This window comes from Emys orbicularis, chromosome 17 (assembly GCF_028017835.1).
Source record: "Emys orbicularis isolate rEmyOrb1 chromosome 17, rEmyOrb1.hap1, whole genome shotgun sequence".
Taxonomy (NCBI): domain Eukaryota; kingdom Metazoa; phylum Chordata; order Testudines; family Emydidae; genus Emys; species Emys orbicularis.
Genome location: NC_088699.1, coordinates 18,853,076 through 18,874,029, shown reverse-complemented (window position 1 = coordinate 18,874,029; position 20,954 = coordinate 18,853,076). Strand labels below are relative to the sequence as shown.

At 41.9% G+C, this 20,954-nt stretch overlaps 1 protein-coding gene across 1 annotated transcript; it reads left to right on the top strand.

Moving 5' to 3' along the window:
• Nucleotides 1-675: 675 nt before the first annotated feature.
• Nucleotides 676-19,852, top strand: MYL10 (myosin light chain 10). Its single transcript, XM_065418271.1, has 6 exons — nt 676-765; nt 6,532-6,607; nt 8,244-8,348; nt 11,756-11,834; nt 17,646-17,694; nt 19,754-19,852. Exons 1-6 carry the CDS (start codon nt 730-732, stop codon nt 19,850-19,852), a joined length of 444 nt encoding a protein of 147 aa, XP_065274343.1. The 5' UTR covers nt 676-729.
• Nucleotides 19,853-20,954: the final 1,102 nt, after the last annotated feature.

Below are 20,954 nucleotides of genomic sequence, written 5' to 3'. Positions count from 1 at the left end.
GTGGAAATCGACGGAAGTTAGGCACCTAAATACCTTTGAGGATCTGGCAGGGGAGTAAAGTAGAACAAGGAGCTTCCTCACTCCCCAATGCAGGCTCCTTGCATTGCCAGAGCCGGCAGGGAAGGGGGAGGGAGCAGCTGCTGGGGGGTACTATTCTCGCACAGGTTTGCACGGTGTGGGGAGAGGTCAGAGTCTTAGCTTCTTCCACCCCCAACCAGCCAGCCAGCATAACAGAGCCAGCACTGAGAGGAAAGTAATCAGCACTAGCAAATGGGCTGGCATGGACCACTGCCCCCAAGAAGCAAGGAGAAAGCAAAGACCAGCTTGGACTCTCCAAGTCTGGTTCCTGTACTGCTTCTGGGGCAACATAACCATGTACTGCCTCTTACTCAGGCTGGATTATCAGGTTACAATCCAGTCCATAGAAAGCCATTGGCAACAAAACTCCTTGGTAAAAATGCACCCCATTTTTTTTGTAACCAAGCAGCATTTTTCTGTGTTTATATATTTGTTGCACAACTAAGTACTGAATCAAACGTGGGAGAAAATATAACCGAATACAACCCTCTCATGCTACTTGTGCATGCATATTACCTTCCATTATAAATGTGGTTGTCTTACCTGGTGTTCCAAGTGTTATTTATTACCTACTGGATCTTTTTATTTCTTTTATAGTCTCCAAAAAAGGCAAAGAAGAAGACAGAAGGAGGTGGTTCCAATGTATTCTCCATGTTCGATCAAACCCAGATTCAGGAGTTTAAAGAGGTGGGCCAACTTTGTTATCCTGTACTGCTATGTTATACATTCTCCCATCACTGCTTAGGATTGTTTTGCAATCATTACTTTGTTCATCTGCTTTAATAGACTACACAGTTGTTTTCTGAATCATCTTAGTGGTTTTCGCTGATAACATTTTACTTCTGCACTTTTATGAATTTTTCTTTTTCTTTCTTTCTTTCTTTCTTTGCTCAAGATCTAGGTGTTACACATTATTTAAAAACCTACAAAGCTCAATACAAAAAAAATTACTATACAATTCACTCAGAAAAGCATTTGAGCGCATGCTTAAGGCTATTCACATGCAAGACATCATTTAAGCATATGCTTAACTTTAAGCATGTATTTCAATGCTGGGATACTTTCCTTAACTGGGGCTTTAATTAATGGATAGTTCCATAATACCCACCTTTCTCCAACAACCCAACCCCCAAACCAGAAACCAATCCCCACGAAACCCTCAACCTATCTCTTCCCAAAATAAGGGTTTTACAGTGGTGCACATAAGGTTAACTAATTCAGGCTCTTGCAGATCAAGGAGAGTTTGGGGTTAGCTATGTATAGCTCAGTGGTTTGAGCATTGGCCTGCTAAACCCAGGGTTGTGAGTTCAATCCTTGAGGGGGCCACTTAAGGATGTGGGGCAAAAATCTGACTGGGGATTGGTCCTGCTCTAAGCAGGGGGTTGGACTAGATGACCTCCTGAGGTCCCTTCCAACCCTGATATTCTATGTATTGTTGATTCCTTGATCAGTTACCTGTGTAGAGTCAAAACTAATGACTCAGGCATAAGAGCTGAATGAGTAATTAATGATGGATAATTTATTTGATGTATTTAAGCTATTTTTCTGCTTCTGGAATGTCCATGAGCACATCACAGTTTTCTCAGATTTGTCATTTTAAATTATTCATTGCTTTCCCTGCCACCCCACGACTTTCGTTAACTTTGTGTATTGACTACAAGTCGTTTTGTACGTTCATTCTTTGAGCTGTGTTGAGCAGCTCTGGATGGTCAGGTAAGATGTATCCTATCATTTCTGTTCCCTGAAAAGCACTTCCAGAGTGACTCTTGGGGTGTGTGAATATATACAATTCATTTTTATATATGTGGCTTTAACATTCACTTTCCATGAGGATTCACATTATTGAAGCTCAGTCTTATGAACGACCATTAGAACCCACACAAGAGATTGTGAACATGACCAAAGAAAATTCATTGAAACTGTTAGCCTTTTCGGTGGAACACCACTTAACCAGCTTTTATCAGCATCATAATCAATGCCCATTTTCTTTCTTAAAGGGTTGCCATCTAAAACCCACCTGCATAAACTAGAGCTGGTCAAAAATGCCATTTTTTTGGTGAAGTATTTTAAATGATTGTTTAAAAATATTTCTTGCAGAAGTTTGGTTTTACTTTTCCCTACGCAAAACTCAAAACCTGAAACCATTTGTGGTAAGTTTTCGGTTTCTGGTTGAAAAACTGGGGAGGTTTGACTAAAATTAAAAATCAAAGCCATTTTCACCAAAAAGAGATTCACCCCTCGCCCTCAAATTTCAGACAACGCTATGCACTTACGGCCTGATCCGAAGCCCATTAAAATCAATGGAAAGAGTCCCATTGACTGTAATCGGCTCTGAAGATTATTCAGTGGGACTATTCACATGCTTCAGATTGGGCACATTCTCAATGACTGTGGAATCAGGGACTAGAACTGAGTTTAGTACAGACCACTATGAGTTAGTCCTGCTGAGGCAACAGTGCACCATTGAAGCCAATGTGAAACCCTGGCAGTAGAGACTTGACAGCGCTTGCAGAATTGGGCCTAATACCATAGTTTAAAAGCGGACACGTGACTTTTTAAAAATCAGTAACAAAATCCAGGGTTTTTTATAAATATAATCATTCTTTGCAGAGTTAAAAACCAAAACACATTATTGTTCTGTTAGAGCGTGAGAATTGCCTTATTTGTGCACCTATTTCCAGGTATAGAAGGATTGTTCACCATCACAATGATTATGTTACTTTAAACGCCACTTGTCAAGAAGCAAACATAGTATTTATATCATATATTGCCTCTCTTCTGTGTGTATGTGTGTAGAACTATTCTATTCACATTTCTTCTCTTCTACTTGTTCTACACAGTCAGCCCTGCAAGAGGAGTGAAAATAACTTATGGCGAGTAGATTTAAACTTATCATTAGATGAGTATATGGCATAGGAATCAATTATTGTGAATATACACTATTGTAAATGATCACAGAGGCGCACTGGAGCTTGAAAGTTGAGGTTTTATGAGAAATCGAGGTGAGATTGCATGAAGATACGATGATAAAATGGTATCATGGAAGGGGCTGCACCTCACAGAGCTGTAGACTACAAATGTATACAAATTATGGTAGGCGGATACAGTGAGCTAGCTATATGCACCTGTGGATGTTACCGCTCATTATAGTCAATGTGTATCAATAAACAAGGTGACATCAGAGATGGTAAAAGATACAGTACCATGGAAATGGGCACAAAAGACAGGTAGAGAGATAGAGGCAAGGCGGGTGAGGCAAATATCTTTTATTGAAGATATTTTGTTGGTGGAAGGGACAAGCTTTTGAGCTTCATGGAGCTCCCTGCAGGTCTGGGGAAGGAAACCAGAGCTAAATACAAGTTGGGACAAATTATTAAGGATAAGGAGATAACACATGGTGGGAGACCACTTAAAATGAAGTTGGCAATTCAAGGTAAGAGTATTAAGCATAAGGGTTTACACATGCTGTAGGAGACTACTTATAATGAAGTGGGGAATTCAGGGTAAGCAGGCAATGGGATGTTACAAATTGTAATGAGCCTTAAAACCAGTGTCTCTGAGTCTATGGTTTTGAGTGTCTAGGAGAGTTATGAAGTTAAGTTCCCAGGCTTGCTTTTTCAAGGGTTGTGTAGGTTTCTTTTGAGGATGAGTATCAAGAGGTCAGATCGGGAGCGATCGCTTCATGAAAAGTGTTCACCCATAGGTGAAATGGTGTTTTTGTCTTTTATCATTTTAATGTGCGAGTTCATTTGAGAGGGTAGTGATTGTCTGGTTTTACCCACATAGTCGTTATTGGGGCATTTGATGCCCTGGATGAGGTACATCACATGTTCATGCCTACATAGGCATGTAGAACACTTGAACCTTGAAAGGTGTGTTTTAGGAGATGTTGATCATTGTAGCAGTGGAGATATGTCTGCAGGTTTTGCATCTGTTGTTCTGACAGGGTCTGGTACCACTTTGAGTTGGTGGGTCCTGGTCTGTGGGGAGCTTGCTTATGATGATCAGCTTGGTGAGATTGGGGCATCATTTGAAGGCCAGAAGAAGGGGTTTGGGAAAAATTTATTTCAGGATGTGAGCCCCATCCAACATGGGTTGTAATTGTTTGATAATAGTCCATATATGTTCCAGTCTGGGGTAGTAGGTGACAACTAGAAGTGTGCAGTCAATGGGTTTTTTTTCCTGGATTGAAGCATGTTCTCCCAGGATATTTGGGTGTCCCTTTCCATGATGTGATCTACTTCACTGGCAAAGTGTCCTTGTTTAGTGAAGGCTGTTTTAAGTGTGTTTAGTTGTGTATCCCAGACTTCCTCCTCAGAGCAAATTCTGTGGTATCTGAATGCCTGGGTGTGGACAACAGATTGTTTTGTGTGCCTGGGGTGCATTTGTGGAGATAAGTGTGGTGATCTGTGGGTTTCTTGTATATAGTCTTTTGTAGGGTTCCGTTGCAGAAGCTAGTCATGATGTCCAGGAAGTTGGTGGTGTGGGAGTGTTCTAGAATGAGCTTGATGGATGGGTGGTGGTGGTTGAAGTTATGGTGGAGATGAAAATATCCTTGATGTATGTCAGGCATATCATTGGTTTTGTGGTGCATTTTTCCAGAAATTCTTCTTTGAGGTGGCCCACGAAGAGGTTGGTATATTGGGGAGCCATCTTAGTACCCATGGCTGTTCCCATAGCTTGGACAATGTGTTTGTTGTTAAGTGTGAAGCTGTTGTGAGCGAAGATTAAATCAATGAGTTTGGTAATGCATTTAGATGGATAGGTGAGTGTTGTACATTATCCTGTAAGCATTTGAGGCAGGCAGCAATGCCATCATGGTAAGGGATGTAGGTGTAGAAGCAGGTGACATCAATGGTGGCAAGGATGGTGTTCTTGAGGAGGCTGTTAATGTTGTGGTGTTTCTGGAGGAAGTTGGTAGTGTCTTGGGGGAAGCTGGCCTGTTGTGTGCGGAGGGATTTGAGGATGGTTTCTATGAGTACTGAGATTCCTCCAGTAAAAGTGCTGTAGCCAGATATTATGAGTCTGCCTGAATTCCCTTGATTGTGTATCTTTGGAAAGCATGTAGAAGGTCCCTGGGATGGATGGATGGATGGATAGATAGATAGATAGATAGATACCACTTTCAGAGATATTATTGGTTCTTCCAACATTCCCATTGTGAGCTCAGGAAAATATCTCTCAAATCATTAAAATCTTTCAAAGTATAAGAAAATTTTAAATTATGACCATTGTATGTATGTATGTAGGTAGGTAGATAGATAGGCATATTTAATGATGATTGGGGAAGAGGTTTAAGTTCCAAACTTGTGTGTTGGCTAAAAACTACAAAACAACAAGTGTATTTTCCGCAAACTATCGAGAATTGCCTGACAGGAGATATTTTAAGGTCAACGTACTGAGGTCATTCAGAGAACAATTAGACCACAGCCTGAAGGACACAGTGTGATGGAAAGGGCAACAAGCCTGGGTTGAATAAATAACACATCAAAGTAGAGATTTCTGAGTTTTCTTACTTCACTTTTGTATTTTTATTTCCTCTATGAGCCTTTCATAGAATCATAGAATACCAGGATTGGAAGGGACCTCAGGAGGTCATCTAGTCCAACCCCCTGCTCAAAGCAGGACCAATCTCCAGACAGATTTTTGCCCCAGATCCCTAAATGGCCCCCTCAAGGATTGAACTCTCAACCCTGGGTTTAGCAGGCCAATGCTCAAACCACTGAGCTATCCCTCCCCCTTTGAGGCTTCCCTGTTAGCCCCCACAGAACTTTGACTTTAACTCAGCACCAGTTTGTGATGTCAAGTATCAGGGGGTAGCCGTGTTAGTCTGTTTCCACAGAAACAACAAGGAGTCCGGTGGCACCTTAAAGACTAACAGATTTATTTGGGCATAAGCTTTTGTGGGTAAAAAGCCCACTTCATCAGATGCATGGGAAAAGTGAGGTTTTTTACCCATGAAAGCTTATGCCCAAATAAATCTGTTAGTCTTGAAGGTGCCACCGGACTCCTTGTTGAGTTTGTGATGGCCACTCTTGTTAATTGTCTTACAGCTTGTTCTAGCCGCACAGGACAATGTGATATAGGCAGGGGTACACAACCCATGTAACAGCCTCCGTGGCAGCTGTGACTAGAGCTTCCCTAATCCAAGCTTTCACGGGTTAAAGCCCGAATGGCTGGATCTGACAGCACTGGCATAGACCCAACTCCATGCTGCGCCGAGTGTTAATTTAGTAAGAAGAAGTTTGGGTGGGTTTAATTAAATCTCTTGCCAAGATACATTAACGTGTTGAAAGTAAGTAAAGCAAAATCACGCTGTACGTTGTAGATTAATAAAGGAAAGATAAATGTTCCCCTTTCTAACGCAAATATAATACCACATTGATGAATATCAGGATTGACAGTGGGACATCAAGAGGCAATGGTAACATAATGCCCCTTTTCTCTTAATAGGCTTTTACCATTATGGATCAGAATAGAGATGGCTTCATTGACAAAGCAGACCTGAGAGATACATTTGCTGCATTGGGTGAGTAAACAAACAAACAAACAAACAGATAAATAAATAAATAAATAAAAGTACTCTAAATGCAATTTAAATTTCAAGCGCATATGAAAGGATTATATTAAAATTAGAGCCGGATGAGTCATAAGATATGCATGAGGCTCAGAGAGCCAAAGGGAAAACCTGCCAAACCTACTCAATTTGATCCTCCTCCTCTATGGCTGGTAGCTGCTATCTTGGCTGTCTATCTCTAGCCGGGAAGTTTACTGAGCAGCCCCTTTCAAAGGCTAAATGAGGGCCATTCCGGGATTCGTTGGCGGGTGATAGAGAGTGGTGCAGCTGACATCCTCTCCTAAGAGACTGATCCCTCCCCATCAACCCTTTCATAATTAGCCCACCCAAGTAGGGGTCCGTGCCTGGCATTTCTGATTTGCCTTTTTATCCGGGATTCATGAGCTGCACCTTTTTCATCTAAGAGTCATGTAAATATCTACCAATTAATGTTTCTGTCATGGACCAGCCGCCATCCTTCCCACGCCAACGTGGGAACTTCATGTGAAGGTCTGTTCCTCTGTGCCTAGATTGGAATGTGCGTGTCATGAGGTTAATGAAGGCCTTTTTCAAGCCATAAGGCTAGAGCGTATTTAACGCCTTACAACATCAGGCCTTCCCATGCAATGGAAGGTCAAAAGGGTCATAAACCCAAACCTGGAGCTACATCCCTTTTGCAGTATTTGAGGCTTGAACAGTGATGTAGGTGTCTGGGCTTTTGCCATCTGGATATTATCAAGAGGAGTTAATGATTAAAATCCGTAGTGCTCCTTGTGGTGGAATCAGACTTCAGCAGAGTCCATGCAAAGAGCTGCAGCTCCCCATATCTTTATAGTGATAGTGAGGAAATTTCCACCTGTAACCAATGTTACTCTGGAATGTTCATTTCCTAGGGCCAGTTTCTGATACCCTTAATTCATGCCGAATAGCACCTCACCCTTCAGCTAGGCCCACTGAAATCAATGGGACTGCACACCTAGCCAGGTACGACTCAATTTGAGTAGGGCTGTCAGAATCTCAACTCTAGTCGAAGTCCTGCAGGTTGGAAGGGAACAAACAGGGTTACCCAAGTCATCTGTCCATTCTTATTATGATTGCATAATCACAAAACCATCTCATGGGTGATTGTGTAATAGGATGAGGGCTGAAATTCTGGATTTCACCTGTGGTGAAAGATAATCAGTTTCTTCAGAAATGGGCCCCCATGTTGGCTATTATTGCCCCCATATTTATTACTTTCCCCTCCCATTCCTTCTTTTGTCCTTTTATCCTGTAGCCAACTCCTTCAGTTTGTTTTATGACAGTGACTTTTTGAATTACATCTACCTGAAGTTGGGAATGGGCGACAGGGGATGGATCACTGGATGATTACCTGCTCTGTTCATTTCCTCTGGGGCACCTGGCACTGGCCACTGTCGGAAGACAGGATACTGGGCTAGATGGACCATTAGTCTGACCCAGTATGGCCGTTCTTATGTTCTTATGTCTTACCACATCATTAACATTGTTCTGCTGAGTCCAGACCACCACAGTGGGAAGGGGGTAGTGGGGAATCACTTCTTGAAATAAAATGATTATTTATTATGAAAAATAATCTCTGCTACTACAGGTCGCTTGAATGTCAAGAATGAAGAGCTAGAAGCCATGGTGCAGGAAGCTCCTGGTGCCATTAACTTCACTATTTTCCTGACTATGTTTGGTGAAAAACTGAAAGGTAAGTACCATTGGTGGGTTAGAGAGGTGTCTATCAGTGTTCTTATAAGGACCTCTTTGTTGTAATATCTCAGCACCTCGCAAACATTGATCAATGCATCTTGAAAACACCCCTGTGAGGTAGGGAGGAATTATCTCCATTTTTGCAGACAGGGAATTAGGGCACAGAGAGACTAAGTGACATGCCCTTGGACACACAAGGGCATGTTTAGTGGGCAAAGTGGACTGATTTAATCTCATCTGACTTCACTAGAGTTAGAACAAAGCGGAATTTGGCCCAATGCTATATCAAATACAGGGATTTCTGCCACAGGTACTAGATTCTAACTGGAAGCCAGTAATTTAGTTTAATTTTTTGCATTGTACGTGGCCAAGAATTGCAGAAGAGAGATCCCAGTGGCTAAGATGCACCTCCAGTCACCTTCTCAATAAATATTAATGAGGAGAGAAAGCTTTGGCCTTCAGATCAAGGTAATTCTGTTCTGTTCGGGTTCTTGTACCACCTTCATCCCCTTACAATCTGAACACCTTCCAAAGTCCATTAAGTGTTATAGCAAGTGTTTGCTGTCTTTCTCTTTCCTCCCATTTCCTCTCAAGGGGGAATATTATGTTGGGATTTTAAAAACATATTTTAATTATTTATTTTATGTTTGCTGTGCTGTGCTGTGTCTATATTACTGAAGTCAAGGTCAAAGAAGTGCTCCTTGCTCTTGGAACAGAAAGTCGTAAGGTTTGAGGTGGACTTGAACTTAATCAGGGGTAGGTCAGTAGAACCAGTAATATCTCTTAAAGTTTATCTAATCTCTCTCTCTAATCTGCCCATCACAGTGGTATGTGCATATTTATTTATTTAAGACAAGCCCTTAGATCCTTAGGGTGTGTCAGCCCTGCAATCACAGGATATGATTGCACCTCGTGTAGACAAACCTTAGCTGGTTTTAATCTGGCTAGCTTGGGTACTGGAGCAGTGAAGCCACGGCTGTACACGTCTGGTATCCTGGGTAATTACTTGTGGGGCTAGCCTGCACCGAACTGCCATAGCTAGCTAGATTAAAGTATGTCGTGCTCGCACGCCGTGATTACAATGTGGCCATACCCTCAGAAGGTAACACTCAGCCTCCTTCACGGTGCTCTAGCTGGGATCTGCTGGATATCTTGATTCACCCTTCTGGAGTGCACTCCTGCCTATTCATAATGTCCATGATCACACAGCGCTTGGCAAAGTGCCTCTTTTCCTTTCTGTCCTTTGCCTCTCACAATTGCTGAAGCCTGGTGAGATTCCAGCCCTGCCAACTGCGTGGCATGAAAACAGAGCCAGCACAGGAAGGTAAATGGGTGAAGTGTACCCCTCTTGTCCACAGGTTTCCTGTTGGCTATTAGCAGGAGAGCTTTTTTTTTCTTCTTCTTCTTTCCATTTGTCAAAGGGAAAATCACAGCTGTGCTTGTCATGCCCTTCTGGTTGGGTTTGTCATGCAAAATAAGCAGAGCCAAAAGACTGCACATTCCCAATCAAAACTAATTGGGATGAAGAGTCTTTGTAGTACAATTATAAAGGGAGAATGGGCTGGAGGAAGTGGATATGGCAATTTTGCAACACTTTTTATTAGCTAAGTACCACTCAGAGAGTTTGGTGAAAGGTGCTTTCTAAGTGAAATTTGTTGTGCTGTAATTGATTTCTGTCATAAAAGGGAAGCTGGGATTTTTGAGACAAGCTTTAGCTTTGTATATTGATATTATGATGCCAGATGAACAGCTAACAAAACTCAGTTTATGTTAATGCCAACCACATGGAGCTGTTTCTACAGGGAGTTGGAATAATGCAATTTGTACAGAAAACAGAGATGCCTCACATCAAAGAAACCACTTTATTTACTAGCTAATCAATAAAGAATGCCTGCTGCATTGCTTCTCTTCAAAGCTGAAGTCCAGGGATATGACAGAGTAGAAAATGTGAAACGCACTAAGGGGGAAAAAAATCCCCCATGCAGAGGTGACTGCTTAAAATGCAACCCCCTCCTCTGAGCTGGGATAAGTTTCACTGCATGAGACAATCAAAACATTAAATACCAGCACTCACTGTATTGAATGCATAGCCATTGCAGTTTGAAATAAGTGTCCAGAATTTTGCAGAAGAATACTCCTGGCCGGTGGTACAAAGGTCTAGAAAGAAGTCCTCTAGTTTATGGATCATTAACCACGCTGTTATGGGCCACCCTGTCAGTTCAGATACTGCACAGCCATGTGCTAAATATCCTTGTGAAACCTTAGCAAGAAATTTCTTGGGGAGTGGTCAGGGAGTGTGGATTGATAGACAGAGCAAAGAACCAGGAGTCGGAGCTCCTGGGTTCTGTCTCTGTTACATGGTGTGACATAATGGCATTGCTGTGCTGAGAGCACATTTTCCTATTATAATTACACTTCAAAGACTCACCATTCTAGTTAATTTAAATGCTCTGTGTGGCTCAGTTTACTTGTTTGTAAATTGGATTTTGTACTATTGTTGTTAATGGTTATTTCTATTATGGTACCACCCACAAGCCCAAACCAAGATTGTGCTCAGAGCTGTAGAGACACATAATAAAAGAAGCCCTGTTCCCAAGAGCTTACAGTCTAAATAGAAGAGACAGACCCAGGGTGGGAGAAAGGAAGGATTATTATTTCTGTTTTATGGACATAGTGAGTTTGAATGACCTGCCCAAGGTCAAGCAGAAAGTCTGTGGCTGAGCTGAGAACAGGAGCCACATCTCCTCAGTCCCAATCTAGTGCCTTAACCAAAAGACCCTCTCTTTTCTCCAACTAATACTTATCTGCTTCCCAGGCATGTCAGTGAGGGTTATATGGTGCTTTGAGATCCTCAGATGGAAACACAATACACAACATAAGGACAATTCACTATTGTACATTGATCATCCTGTTTCCATTGCATTTCATTGACACTTCGTTTTGGTGACGAGCTCCATTTCCTTTGGCGAGGGAAATAACCTCTCCTCTATATAGTGGAGAACAAGTAACATCAAAAAGTGTTTTTACAAGGAACGTACAGTACAAGATTAAAGGAAGCCAGCCGGGGAAACAGTTTGTTATATTTTCATTTCTGAAAGCTGCTAATCCTCTGGGTACTGATATTGGAGACCAGTTCCTGGAAGTTTTCTCTCCTGCAGACACAGAATAGATACGAGTTATTATTTTTAAGCTTCTGAACACTGAACTATTCACCTTTATTGTTTATCTGACATGACAAATGCTGCAGACTTAAGAAACCTTTGTCTTCAAACCCACAACTGCAGGTTTGAGTGAATTGCATTCATTTTCAGATGAATGCAATTATTTAGCAAATATTAGACAGCCATATAAACATACACACACTCACACACAGAGACATCTACATTATATTTCATTTTCTTTTAGGCACGGACCCAGAAGAGACCATTCTGAATGCTTTTAAGATTTTCGACCCAGAAGGAAAAGGCCACATAAAGGCAGACTAGTAAGTTTATTTATAATCCTTAAAAAAAAAAAATAAGTGCACTGCTTAAAGGGGCAGTTTAAAGGATGTACATTCTACAGTATTCTAAGAGGCAGAAGAGCTGGCAGGCAGAAAAGCATGTAGCTTTGTAAGCAACAGTCAAAAGACTAGACTGTTGTATAAATGTCCTTGTATCCCCCCAAAAAGAGATGTTATTGTCTTTAGATATTGCAAGAGGCAGCGGAAATGTAATCACATGCATGCCATTAGATAGCCTCTTTTCAAGGTCTGGATATAAATCAACACACGACCCACTCTTTATAGATCAACTCCATATGTAAAATTAAAATGAGTGTCTGGTGCAGAACTCTCAAAGAGGGCTTGACTTGAAGGGGAAGGCTAGTCCTCTTTTAAAAATAGAGCAGTCAGCTTAATTAATACAGGGAGACGGCTTCAGAGAGGATCTCCCCTTGTTAAATGTTTACCATTTGAGCCCTCTACTCCTAGATGATCATTTTCTCTGGCTTTCCAGATCACCAGTGGACCTTGTGGAAGCCCCATCATTAATTATTACTAGTAGTATTATTTATTATTTTAAAGACAGCTCCCCAACTGTGCTTATATAAAGATGTGAGGCCCAATTTTTATTTACATACAGTAGGCCTCTCTACATCAATCTGGCAACATAAAGGAGCTTGAATGGGGGTGTTAAGTGGTATAAAGGGGCCTTAATATAAATGAGAATCAGGCCCATGAGATAAATTATTTGAAGGAGGGAAAATAGCTAAGGAACTCTGACCTATGAGTTCAGTGGGACTACTCACATGGTTGAAGTTAGACGTACTTAAATACCTTGAGAATAAGGGCCTAATTACTTATGCTACAGCAGCCAGTTTTGGGGCCTTTCACAATGTCCATTTTGTAAATGATACTAATTAGGAAGCCATGAGTTATAAAGTGATAACACATCAAGGGGTTCTGTCAACACCGTGATAACGTGAGTGAACCTCCAGCAGTCTGTGCTGCTCTCAGACTCCCTGATGTGTATGTGTAGCCTGAAGCAGAGTATTCGTGGACTGCGTTCGGTGTAACTGATGGATAGTGCAAGTAAATTAAAAAAATAAATTAATGTACAATGTCTCCTTTATTTAGCGTTATTTATTTCTCTTACACTTGACTCCCCAGTCAGTATCAGAGCCTTATTGTGCTAGGTACTGTACAAACAGAGAGTAAGGGCTTGTCTATACAAACATTTAGTTTTGCAGCAAGCTGGGGTGTGAATCTCCCCCATACTTGCCTGCCACAGTCTACTGTCCCTGTGCACTCTGCTGACGCACATTGACAGTTTGTTAATGTGCTTTGATCTAGTCAGGTTTCAAAGAGGGCTAGATCAAAATGCATAAATGAATTGTTAGTGCACATCAGTGGGGTCCACGCTGATAGTTAGTTAATGGCAGGCTAGCACCCACAACTTGCCACAAACTAAGTGTCCATGGAGACGAACCCTAAGAAACAACCCTTTCCCTAAAGAGTCTACAACCCAATTTAATCAAGTGGGTGTAGCTAACAATTGGAAGGAACTGGAGGTAAGAGCCCTCCTGTTTGTTTTTAGGCTAATATTATCCAGACAGTTTGGGAAGAGCTCCTTGCTGGGCAGTGGGAGTGGGACATCTGAAGTGACTCAACATACCAGAGTACAGTTTATCCTATTGCCTAATAGGCCATATCACATGGTAGTGAAATCACAACCATGAAATATGCTCTTCTGATGATACCAGAACCATGAAATATTATTTTCCCACCACCATCTTTAGCAACATATTGGATACAAAATATGCCGCTCCCCTTCCTATGCCTGATCCTGCAGTCTTTGCACACGCCAAGGTCCAAATGAAGCCTCTTAGAGTCTGGGGCGAATTAGGAATTAGGAATGACTCCAAAAGTGAAGAAGAGAGCACGATACTTTTTTTTTTCCTTGACGGAAAAGGTCATCCTCCCCACTTCCTCTGCACAGCTAGCATTAGACAATGGCTTTAGTTCATCACCACAACAGAGCATAATGTTTACTTATTAGACCCGAGGGTAATGTTGATCATTATAGAACAAACCATTAAATCAATTCCATAAATGTCTTTGAGGTTTAACTTCTATTCATATGCTTCCAAATTTTAAACATTTGAAGGTTTTGCAATCATTTTTACAGTGGGTCACCCAACCCTTTCAATATGACAGTTAATATCTTAATAAATAATATTCCTCCATATTAAAACCATTGGGATGGCTCCCCCAAACTCAGTCACATCAACCTTTTAATCAGAACTTATTTTTTAGATTCATATAGTTAACATCCTTCTGGAGATTTTATGTCTCTTCCCACTGCATGTTTTCACCTCTTGTCTGGAAATGACTCACTCAGTCCATCCGAAGGCAACTGGGATGGACTTTTCTAACCTTTCCAAAAGCTCCAGGAGTTTGTAACAGACTTCCAATTTCCATGACAAACTTTGTTTCTCCACGTTGTTTTACCACACACAAACTCCCGCCTATACAATGACGTCAAAGAGAGAAAATATGTTGGGCCAGATTCACAGCCGGAGTAAACTGGCGTAGCTTTTGGAAAGGTTAGATGACTCAGTCCCAATTCCCATTGATTGAACTGAGTCTGGTCAATGTCAGTCAGTTCTAATAATGAAGTCAATGAAGCTGTGTTGATTTGCACCAGCTGAGGAGCTAGCTCTTTGAGTTTCAATGTTTCCTGGCCCTTTGGAGAGTCGACAGGATACGACTGAATTGGGGATGTTCTCCCATGATCTAAACCAGTGCTTACACGAACCCGGATAGCTTTTTCCAAGACTGCATTGCGTGATGGGCTCTTCCTGATAAAAAGCAACTTGCCCCATGGATTTCAAAGGTAATTTTCTAAAATTATTTGGAAATCAAAGGAGCAACCAAAATATTTTAAATATTAGAACCAGTCGATATTAGCCAGAACAGATATAATCTCGTGTGCCACATCAAAGCAAATGGGCACTGACTGGTTTCTGTAAAGTCACCACAAGGCTTTGATTGTTTTTAATTTTTTTTTTTTTTTTGAGAAAAAAATACTATGCAAAAAAGAAGTACATAGCTTCTAGTTTTGGAAATTCTGAGTGTTCGTTTCCCTATAAAACAAATAATGGAAAATGTGCATAGGTCCTTAACTCAGTCCTTCTTACTTGTGAGAAAGCCAAGGGCTGCTGGGCTATGCATCAGAAGATTATAATTAGACATTTGAGCTTTTTTTTTTTCTTTCCAAAAACACTCTAAGCCCGTGAACAGAGGACACATCGCACCCAGCTCTCTTCCTAATTCAAGCCTGTATGAGATGGAAGTTTATTTGGGATCCCTAAAACACAACAAGTAGTTTAAGTGCTTCTTCCCATTGAACAATCTGCTTGGTGTATCCAGCGCCCTCCTATTTATGTTTTTCTACTCCTATTTTTTATAGGGTGCAAATGTCCAATTATCAATGTATTTCCATGAGAACTATCTTGCTAGCTTTTAATTACAGGCAGCAGCAGATCATGTGATAATGCAAAAGCAATGGTAATGTAACAAATGGTCTGGTTAAGTAGACAAAAATTATTAGTGACAAGGAAAGTCTTCATATGACTTTGCTAAATAAAGAGGGTGGGAAAAGAATACAGGAAATTTACTATAATGTAACTAGAGCTGTGTTAAAGCGTGGAAAATATTTTCCAGAAATTTTGTGTGAATATTTTCACTATTTTGTTCCTCAGGCCCCATTGGTAATCCAGAAATTTCATCTCTCACCAAATGGCCCCTTCCCAACAACAGTATGCACATTCAGAAGCATATATTTTTTATACAAATTGACTTCTACCATAAAGAAATTCTGATTTTTGTATTATTCATTGGCACTTTTCATTTCACAAGTGTTCTATTTTCAGAAGATGCATCCATGACATAGCACAGGGCTATTTTTATGTTTTTCAAAATCAGTTCCATTTTCAAAAATATAAAACTGAAATGGAAATCTTTGGATTTCAATTCTTGTTTCAAATTCTACGCACATATCTAATTGTAACCCACTGTCACCAATTTATAATATATTTCCTCTAGATTTAGGTCTAGATCTATTTCCTCTAGGACTTTCTGAGAGTGCACAAGTATCCTTTGGTAACAAGAACAATAAAGACAGTTTTAATTTGCGCTCTAATAATTGAATAAAGGATGGGGGAAAGGTTGAAAGTAAAAATGATCTGGGCTTATCTACACACAAAGTTGTACCATTTTAACTACACCAGTATAGTTAAAACAGTACAACCCCACCTAGGCTAGGTCTACACTACCCGCCTGAATCGGCGGGTAGAAATCGACCTCTCGGGGATCGAATTATCGCGTCTCGTCGGGACGCGACAATCGATCCCCGAATCGACGCTCTTACTCCACCAGCGGAGGTGGGAGTAAGTGCCGTCGACGGGAAGCCGCGGAGGTCGATTTTGCCACCGTCCTTAAAGCGGGGTAAGTCGGCTGCGAATTTGCGTATCTTAAATCGACCTCCCCCTGTAGTGAAGACCTGCCCCTAGAGTGGACACAGGCTCTTTATACTGGTATAGCTATTCCTGTACTGGAGGGGAATAAGCTATACCAGTATAAGGGCACGTCTTCACTACCCGCCGGATCGGCGGGTAGCAATCAATCTATTGGGGATAGACTTATCGCGTCTAGTGAAGACGCGATAAAATCGATCCCCGATGGCTCTGCCGTCGACTCCGGAAATCCACCGCGGCAAGAGGCGGAAGCGGAGTCGACGGCGGCGCGGCAGCGCTCAACTCGCCGCTGTCCTCACAGCCAGGTAAGTCGACCTAAAATACGCAACTTCAGCTACGCTATTCACATAGCTGAAGTTGCGTATCTTAGGTCGACCCCCTCCCCGTAGTGTAGACCTAGCCTAAGGTACGGTTATACTGATATAACTGCATCTACACTAGGGGTTGTAGTGGTTTAACTATTGGGCTTAATATAGGGGTAAATAAGTGAAATTTAATGGCCCGTGATACACAAGAAGTCAAACTAGATGATTTTAAGGCCCCTTCTGGCCTTAAAACTCTATAAATCTGAGAATTTCGGTAAAAAAATCACACCCCTATTTGACAGGTATACTAGTACAGAAACAATGTGCAGGCCAGCTAAGTTTCTGGCCCAGAGTATTTTCTCTCTTTGATGTCATTGCATAGGAGGGAGTTTGTGTGTGGTATAAGGTCTGTGTTAAAGTTCAGTAGTTCCAGATCAAGATACTTTACCTTGAAATACAAGCAGTTCATAATCTCCTCTGGGAATGAGTGCTTGGGGAAAAAAATAAAATAAAAAGAATACTCATGTGGTGATTTGGAATAGCTGCTGGAGTTCTTTCAAGTCTTCTTTCTCATGTCCTTGTTCTCATTTCATGCTCTGTTTCTTTCATCCTTAGACGTCACAAAAATGATCTCTTCTTCAGCTTTGCTAAGTTACACACATTTTTAAACAGCTAGCATGAAAACCACCATTTTAGGATAAGATAAGCGTTGAAAACGGCTATATTACAAATATAATAACTGTAAACAATCTTAAAATGTTACAAAGCAAAATAACTTGGCAGAACCATGAGGTGACATTGATGGGGGAAGGCTCTTGGAACCAAGATATCATAGTAAATCTCTTACAACATCTTTCGAGGATTAGCAGCTCTAATTTATGCAGTCACACACATTTTCAGAAAGCAGTTTGCAATCTGAGATGTGATGTGCAGTTATCTTCCTTTAACCAGGTAATTTCATTTTATCTGAACAGCATCAAAGAAATGCTTATGACACAGGCAGACCGATTCAGTCAAGAAGAGGTAAGGACCTTTTACCTTCTTTGAAATATGAATATCTCCCTAGCTGCTACTCAGCAATGGGCATTTGCCCTTCTTTAGCTGTATGAATTCAGTTCATGTCAAGACTGATAGAGAGATCCATGCTAGCTCTGGCAATTAGGAACAATACAAAAAACCTCCCCTAAGTTATTTCATGGCTAAATCAGCATCGCATACAAAAAGCATTCCTCGGATTTCCATGGAGGTGTAAGACTGACCTATAGTCAGCTGTTCTGTTCTGCAGTGAGCTAGGCAATGAAGTTCCGTTGGGTGTGGGCTGGAACAATGATCTGGGCTCCATTTCTATGGGATTTATCTCGTCTGGAATCTTGTTGGATTCCTGAACTAATCTATCAAAAGTTCTGCTTTGTGTGGGACTTAGCCTGGGTTCTGCCGGCTGAGAGGCAGGGCTCTGAGAGGAGGTTCAAACTACAGTCTGTTAGTTAAGGGGCTAGACTGGAGTACTGAATGGAATTCTATTGGGTGAGGGGCTAGCTTGGATGCTGATGAGATTTCTTTTAATCGGGGGGCTGTGGGTTCCAATGGGAGTGGGTTAGCTAGGTCAGCTGTGTTGTGATTCCTGTTCCAATAACCATTGAAGTCAATGGAGGATTTTCCATTGTGGGCTATGGACCAGGCTGCAGAGGAGCTGAACTGGGTTGGAATTCATATGGAGATTGTGTACCCTGGGTTGCGAGCACCTTGCTAACACCTGCCCATAGCATGAGGAAGCATTGTGTGTGCCTGCCAGGGGTCAACTCCCTGCTTCTCCCAGCCAAAGGCAACACACGCGCTCCCCTTTCAGCCCTTGCAGGCACCACTGACCCTCATGCAGGTTAGCAGTAGTCACATACCAACCCCTGACTCCTCCGAGCATCCCTCTGAAGTGCCCAGCCCCCATTCCACTGAAGGGTCACAGAACTCCCAGCTTGGCTCCTCCCAAAGGACTAGCTCACCCCAGCTCACTAGTTACACCTTAGAACACAGCTTCACTTAACACACAGCGCTTAGATTTATTTACAGAGAAAGCGAATATAAGTTTATTTAGCAAAGAACAGAGATTCATCTGAAGCAAACCGAAATATTGGAAACAAATGGTGACACAGAAAATAAAATCATAGCACACCTTCTAGAGCCTACACTCAACTAACAAGATGCCCTCTTGTCTAATACAGTCCTGCTTTCTCCTAAGTCCTTCCCAGAGCGTTTTCCCACTAGGGTGGCTGAGACTCTTCTTTCATGAGCCCAACCCTGCTGGCAACTTGTCTCCCCTTCCTGAAGATAACTGGGGTTCATCTGCACCCCATTTAGAGTTCCAAAGGTTCATCATTTTTTCTCCTACACAGAATAACTCTTGCTGCTTTTGTTTTTTCCTGCAGCTCACCCCAATCATAGACTCATAGACTTTAAGGTCAGAAGGGACCAATATGGTCATCTAGTCTGACCTCCCGCATGATGCAGGCCACAAAAGCTGACCCACCCACAACAGAATCTTCCAGCCTGCGACCCCTGCCCTATGCTGCGGAGGAAGGCGAAAAACCTCCAGGGCCTCTGCCAATCAACCCTGGAGGAAAATTCCTTCCCGACCCCAAATATGGCGATCAGGGATCCATTTGCTTGGACTGTAAACAGGCATCTATTGTGAACCTTACAATGCTCAGTTTGCACATGACCAGTCAGAGAGAGAGAAGCATCTCTTGCCCCCTGCCTGACAGGGGTCTGTAGATCACCTTTTGGTGTTCTGCCCTAACTCACCCAGATCTAGAGAACAGGTATATACACATAACTCCCCACATATATGCCATATGTACATCTTACAATGATTATGATGACCAGTGTGACACCGGCTTTCAGCAGAGACTTTACATGGCCCATGGCCAACTCGTATGGGGATCCCAGATCCAGGGGATTCCTGTAACCCTTATGCACCTTTGTACCCTCTGCCAGTTGGCACAAAGAGCTCCCTGGGTCACAGAGATCAGTACAAGTTCCTGTCCTACCGTCCTGCATTTGTAATGCTTATTTCCTGTTTGTTTTGCAGGTCAGCCAGATGTTTGCTGCTTTCCCTCCAGATGTCTCCGGTAATCTTGACTATAAGAACCTTTGTTATGTTATCACCCATGGTGAGGAGAAGGACTAAGAGGAGATGAGCGTCTCCTCTGAAGAGATTTTATGCTTAGTTATTTCCCTGTGCTTTTGTATGGGGGACAGAGAGCTAAGCATTCAGTGTGCTGAAGCCATATGGTCATCAGAACAGAACCAATAAAACAATTGAAATTAGATTAAAGTTATTTAATGCTTCTGTTTTTAGAAAAGCTGAAAATACCAATTTTCTTAGTTTTGCCCATCCCCTTTTTTCCCCCAGCTGTGGTTTGAAGTGGAATTTTCTTGACGAACTGGTACTTTCATGATTTGACAGTTCTAATTTTCACCAGATGGTCCACTGGGCAGTGCAGTGTTGCTTAACCTTTTGTCTTTTATACATGAGCTCCACAAACTCATTGAGAAATGCTCTAGCTTATTGCATTGGGAAGAGCATTTTGTAAATAGAATTCTGTTCCATTTCACAGCCCCTTACAATGAAAGTGTAAATAAAAAAAATAAGTTTTTGTCTTCTGTCTTAGTGATGTGGTCAGTTTCATAAATCACTTGACTTGTTTGCCTTCGGGCAATAAAATATAAATTGTAGAATTATCCCAGTTTATTAATAACAGAATTGCAGCACTTTTAAGTAGACACTATTGGAAACAACTGAGGGATGAACTTCCACCCTTAGAAACACCTTTGCTGTAGGGGGAGGAAATTGTTCCCGGGTCAATCAGACAAGCAATCAGGGTAGATAAATTATTCACCAGTTTCTAGTTCCATCACAATCTTTCTATAAAGAGAGTTTAGGGATAGAACCCCAGAGTCGTGAATGAGATTGCTTTGGCATAACTGAGAGCAAAATTTGGCACTTTATGGTACAGACCCAAATCCTCCACCCAGTCTGTGTAACTTGACTGGGCATTGAGGAACTCTGAGGGGGAAGGAAGCTGGTAGAAATCCCCTGTCCAGATCAAGGAACAAGTGGAGCTGCTCCACTACCACTACTAGAGTTGGAATAGCCTCATGGTCTTTGCCCACCTCTGGGGAAAAGGGGTGGAGGATCTACATACCGGCGGTCTGCTTTGGGCCCAAACCACCCTGGTACAACAGCTGGGCTCCACCCAGGGCAGGAGGTGTGCTCCATCACCACGGTC

What these genes read in the sequence shown, in the direction of transcription:
- MYL10 (XM_065418271.1), top strand. Translation starts at nt 730, where the DNA reads ATGTTCGATCAAACCCAGATTCAGGAGTTTAAAGAG. An exon ending in AGATACATTTGCTGCATTGG is followed by an intron (nt 6,608 to 8,243) that starts GTGAGTAAACAA and finishes CTGCTACTACAG; the next exon opens with GTCGCTTGAATGTCAAGAAT. An exon ending in ACCGATTCAGTCAAGAAGAG is followed by an intron (nt 17,695 to 19,753) that starts GTAAGGACCTTT and finishes TTTGTTTTGCAG; the next exon opens with GTCAGCCAGATGTTTGCTGC.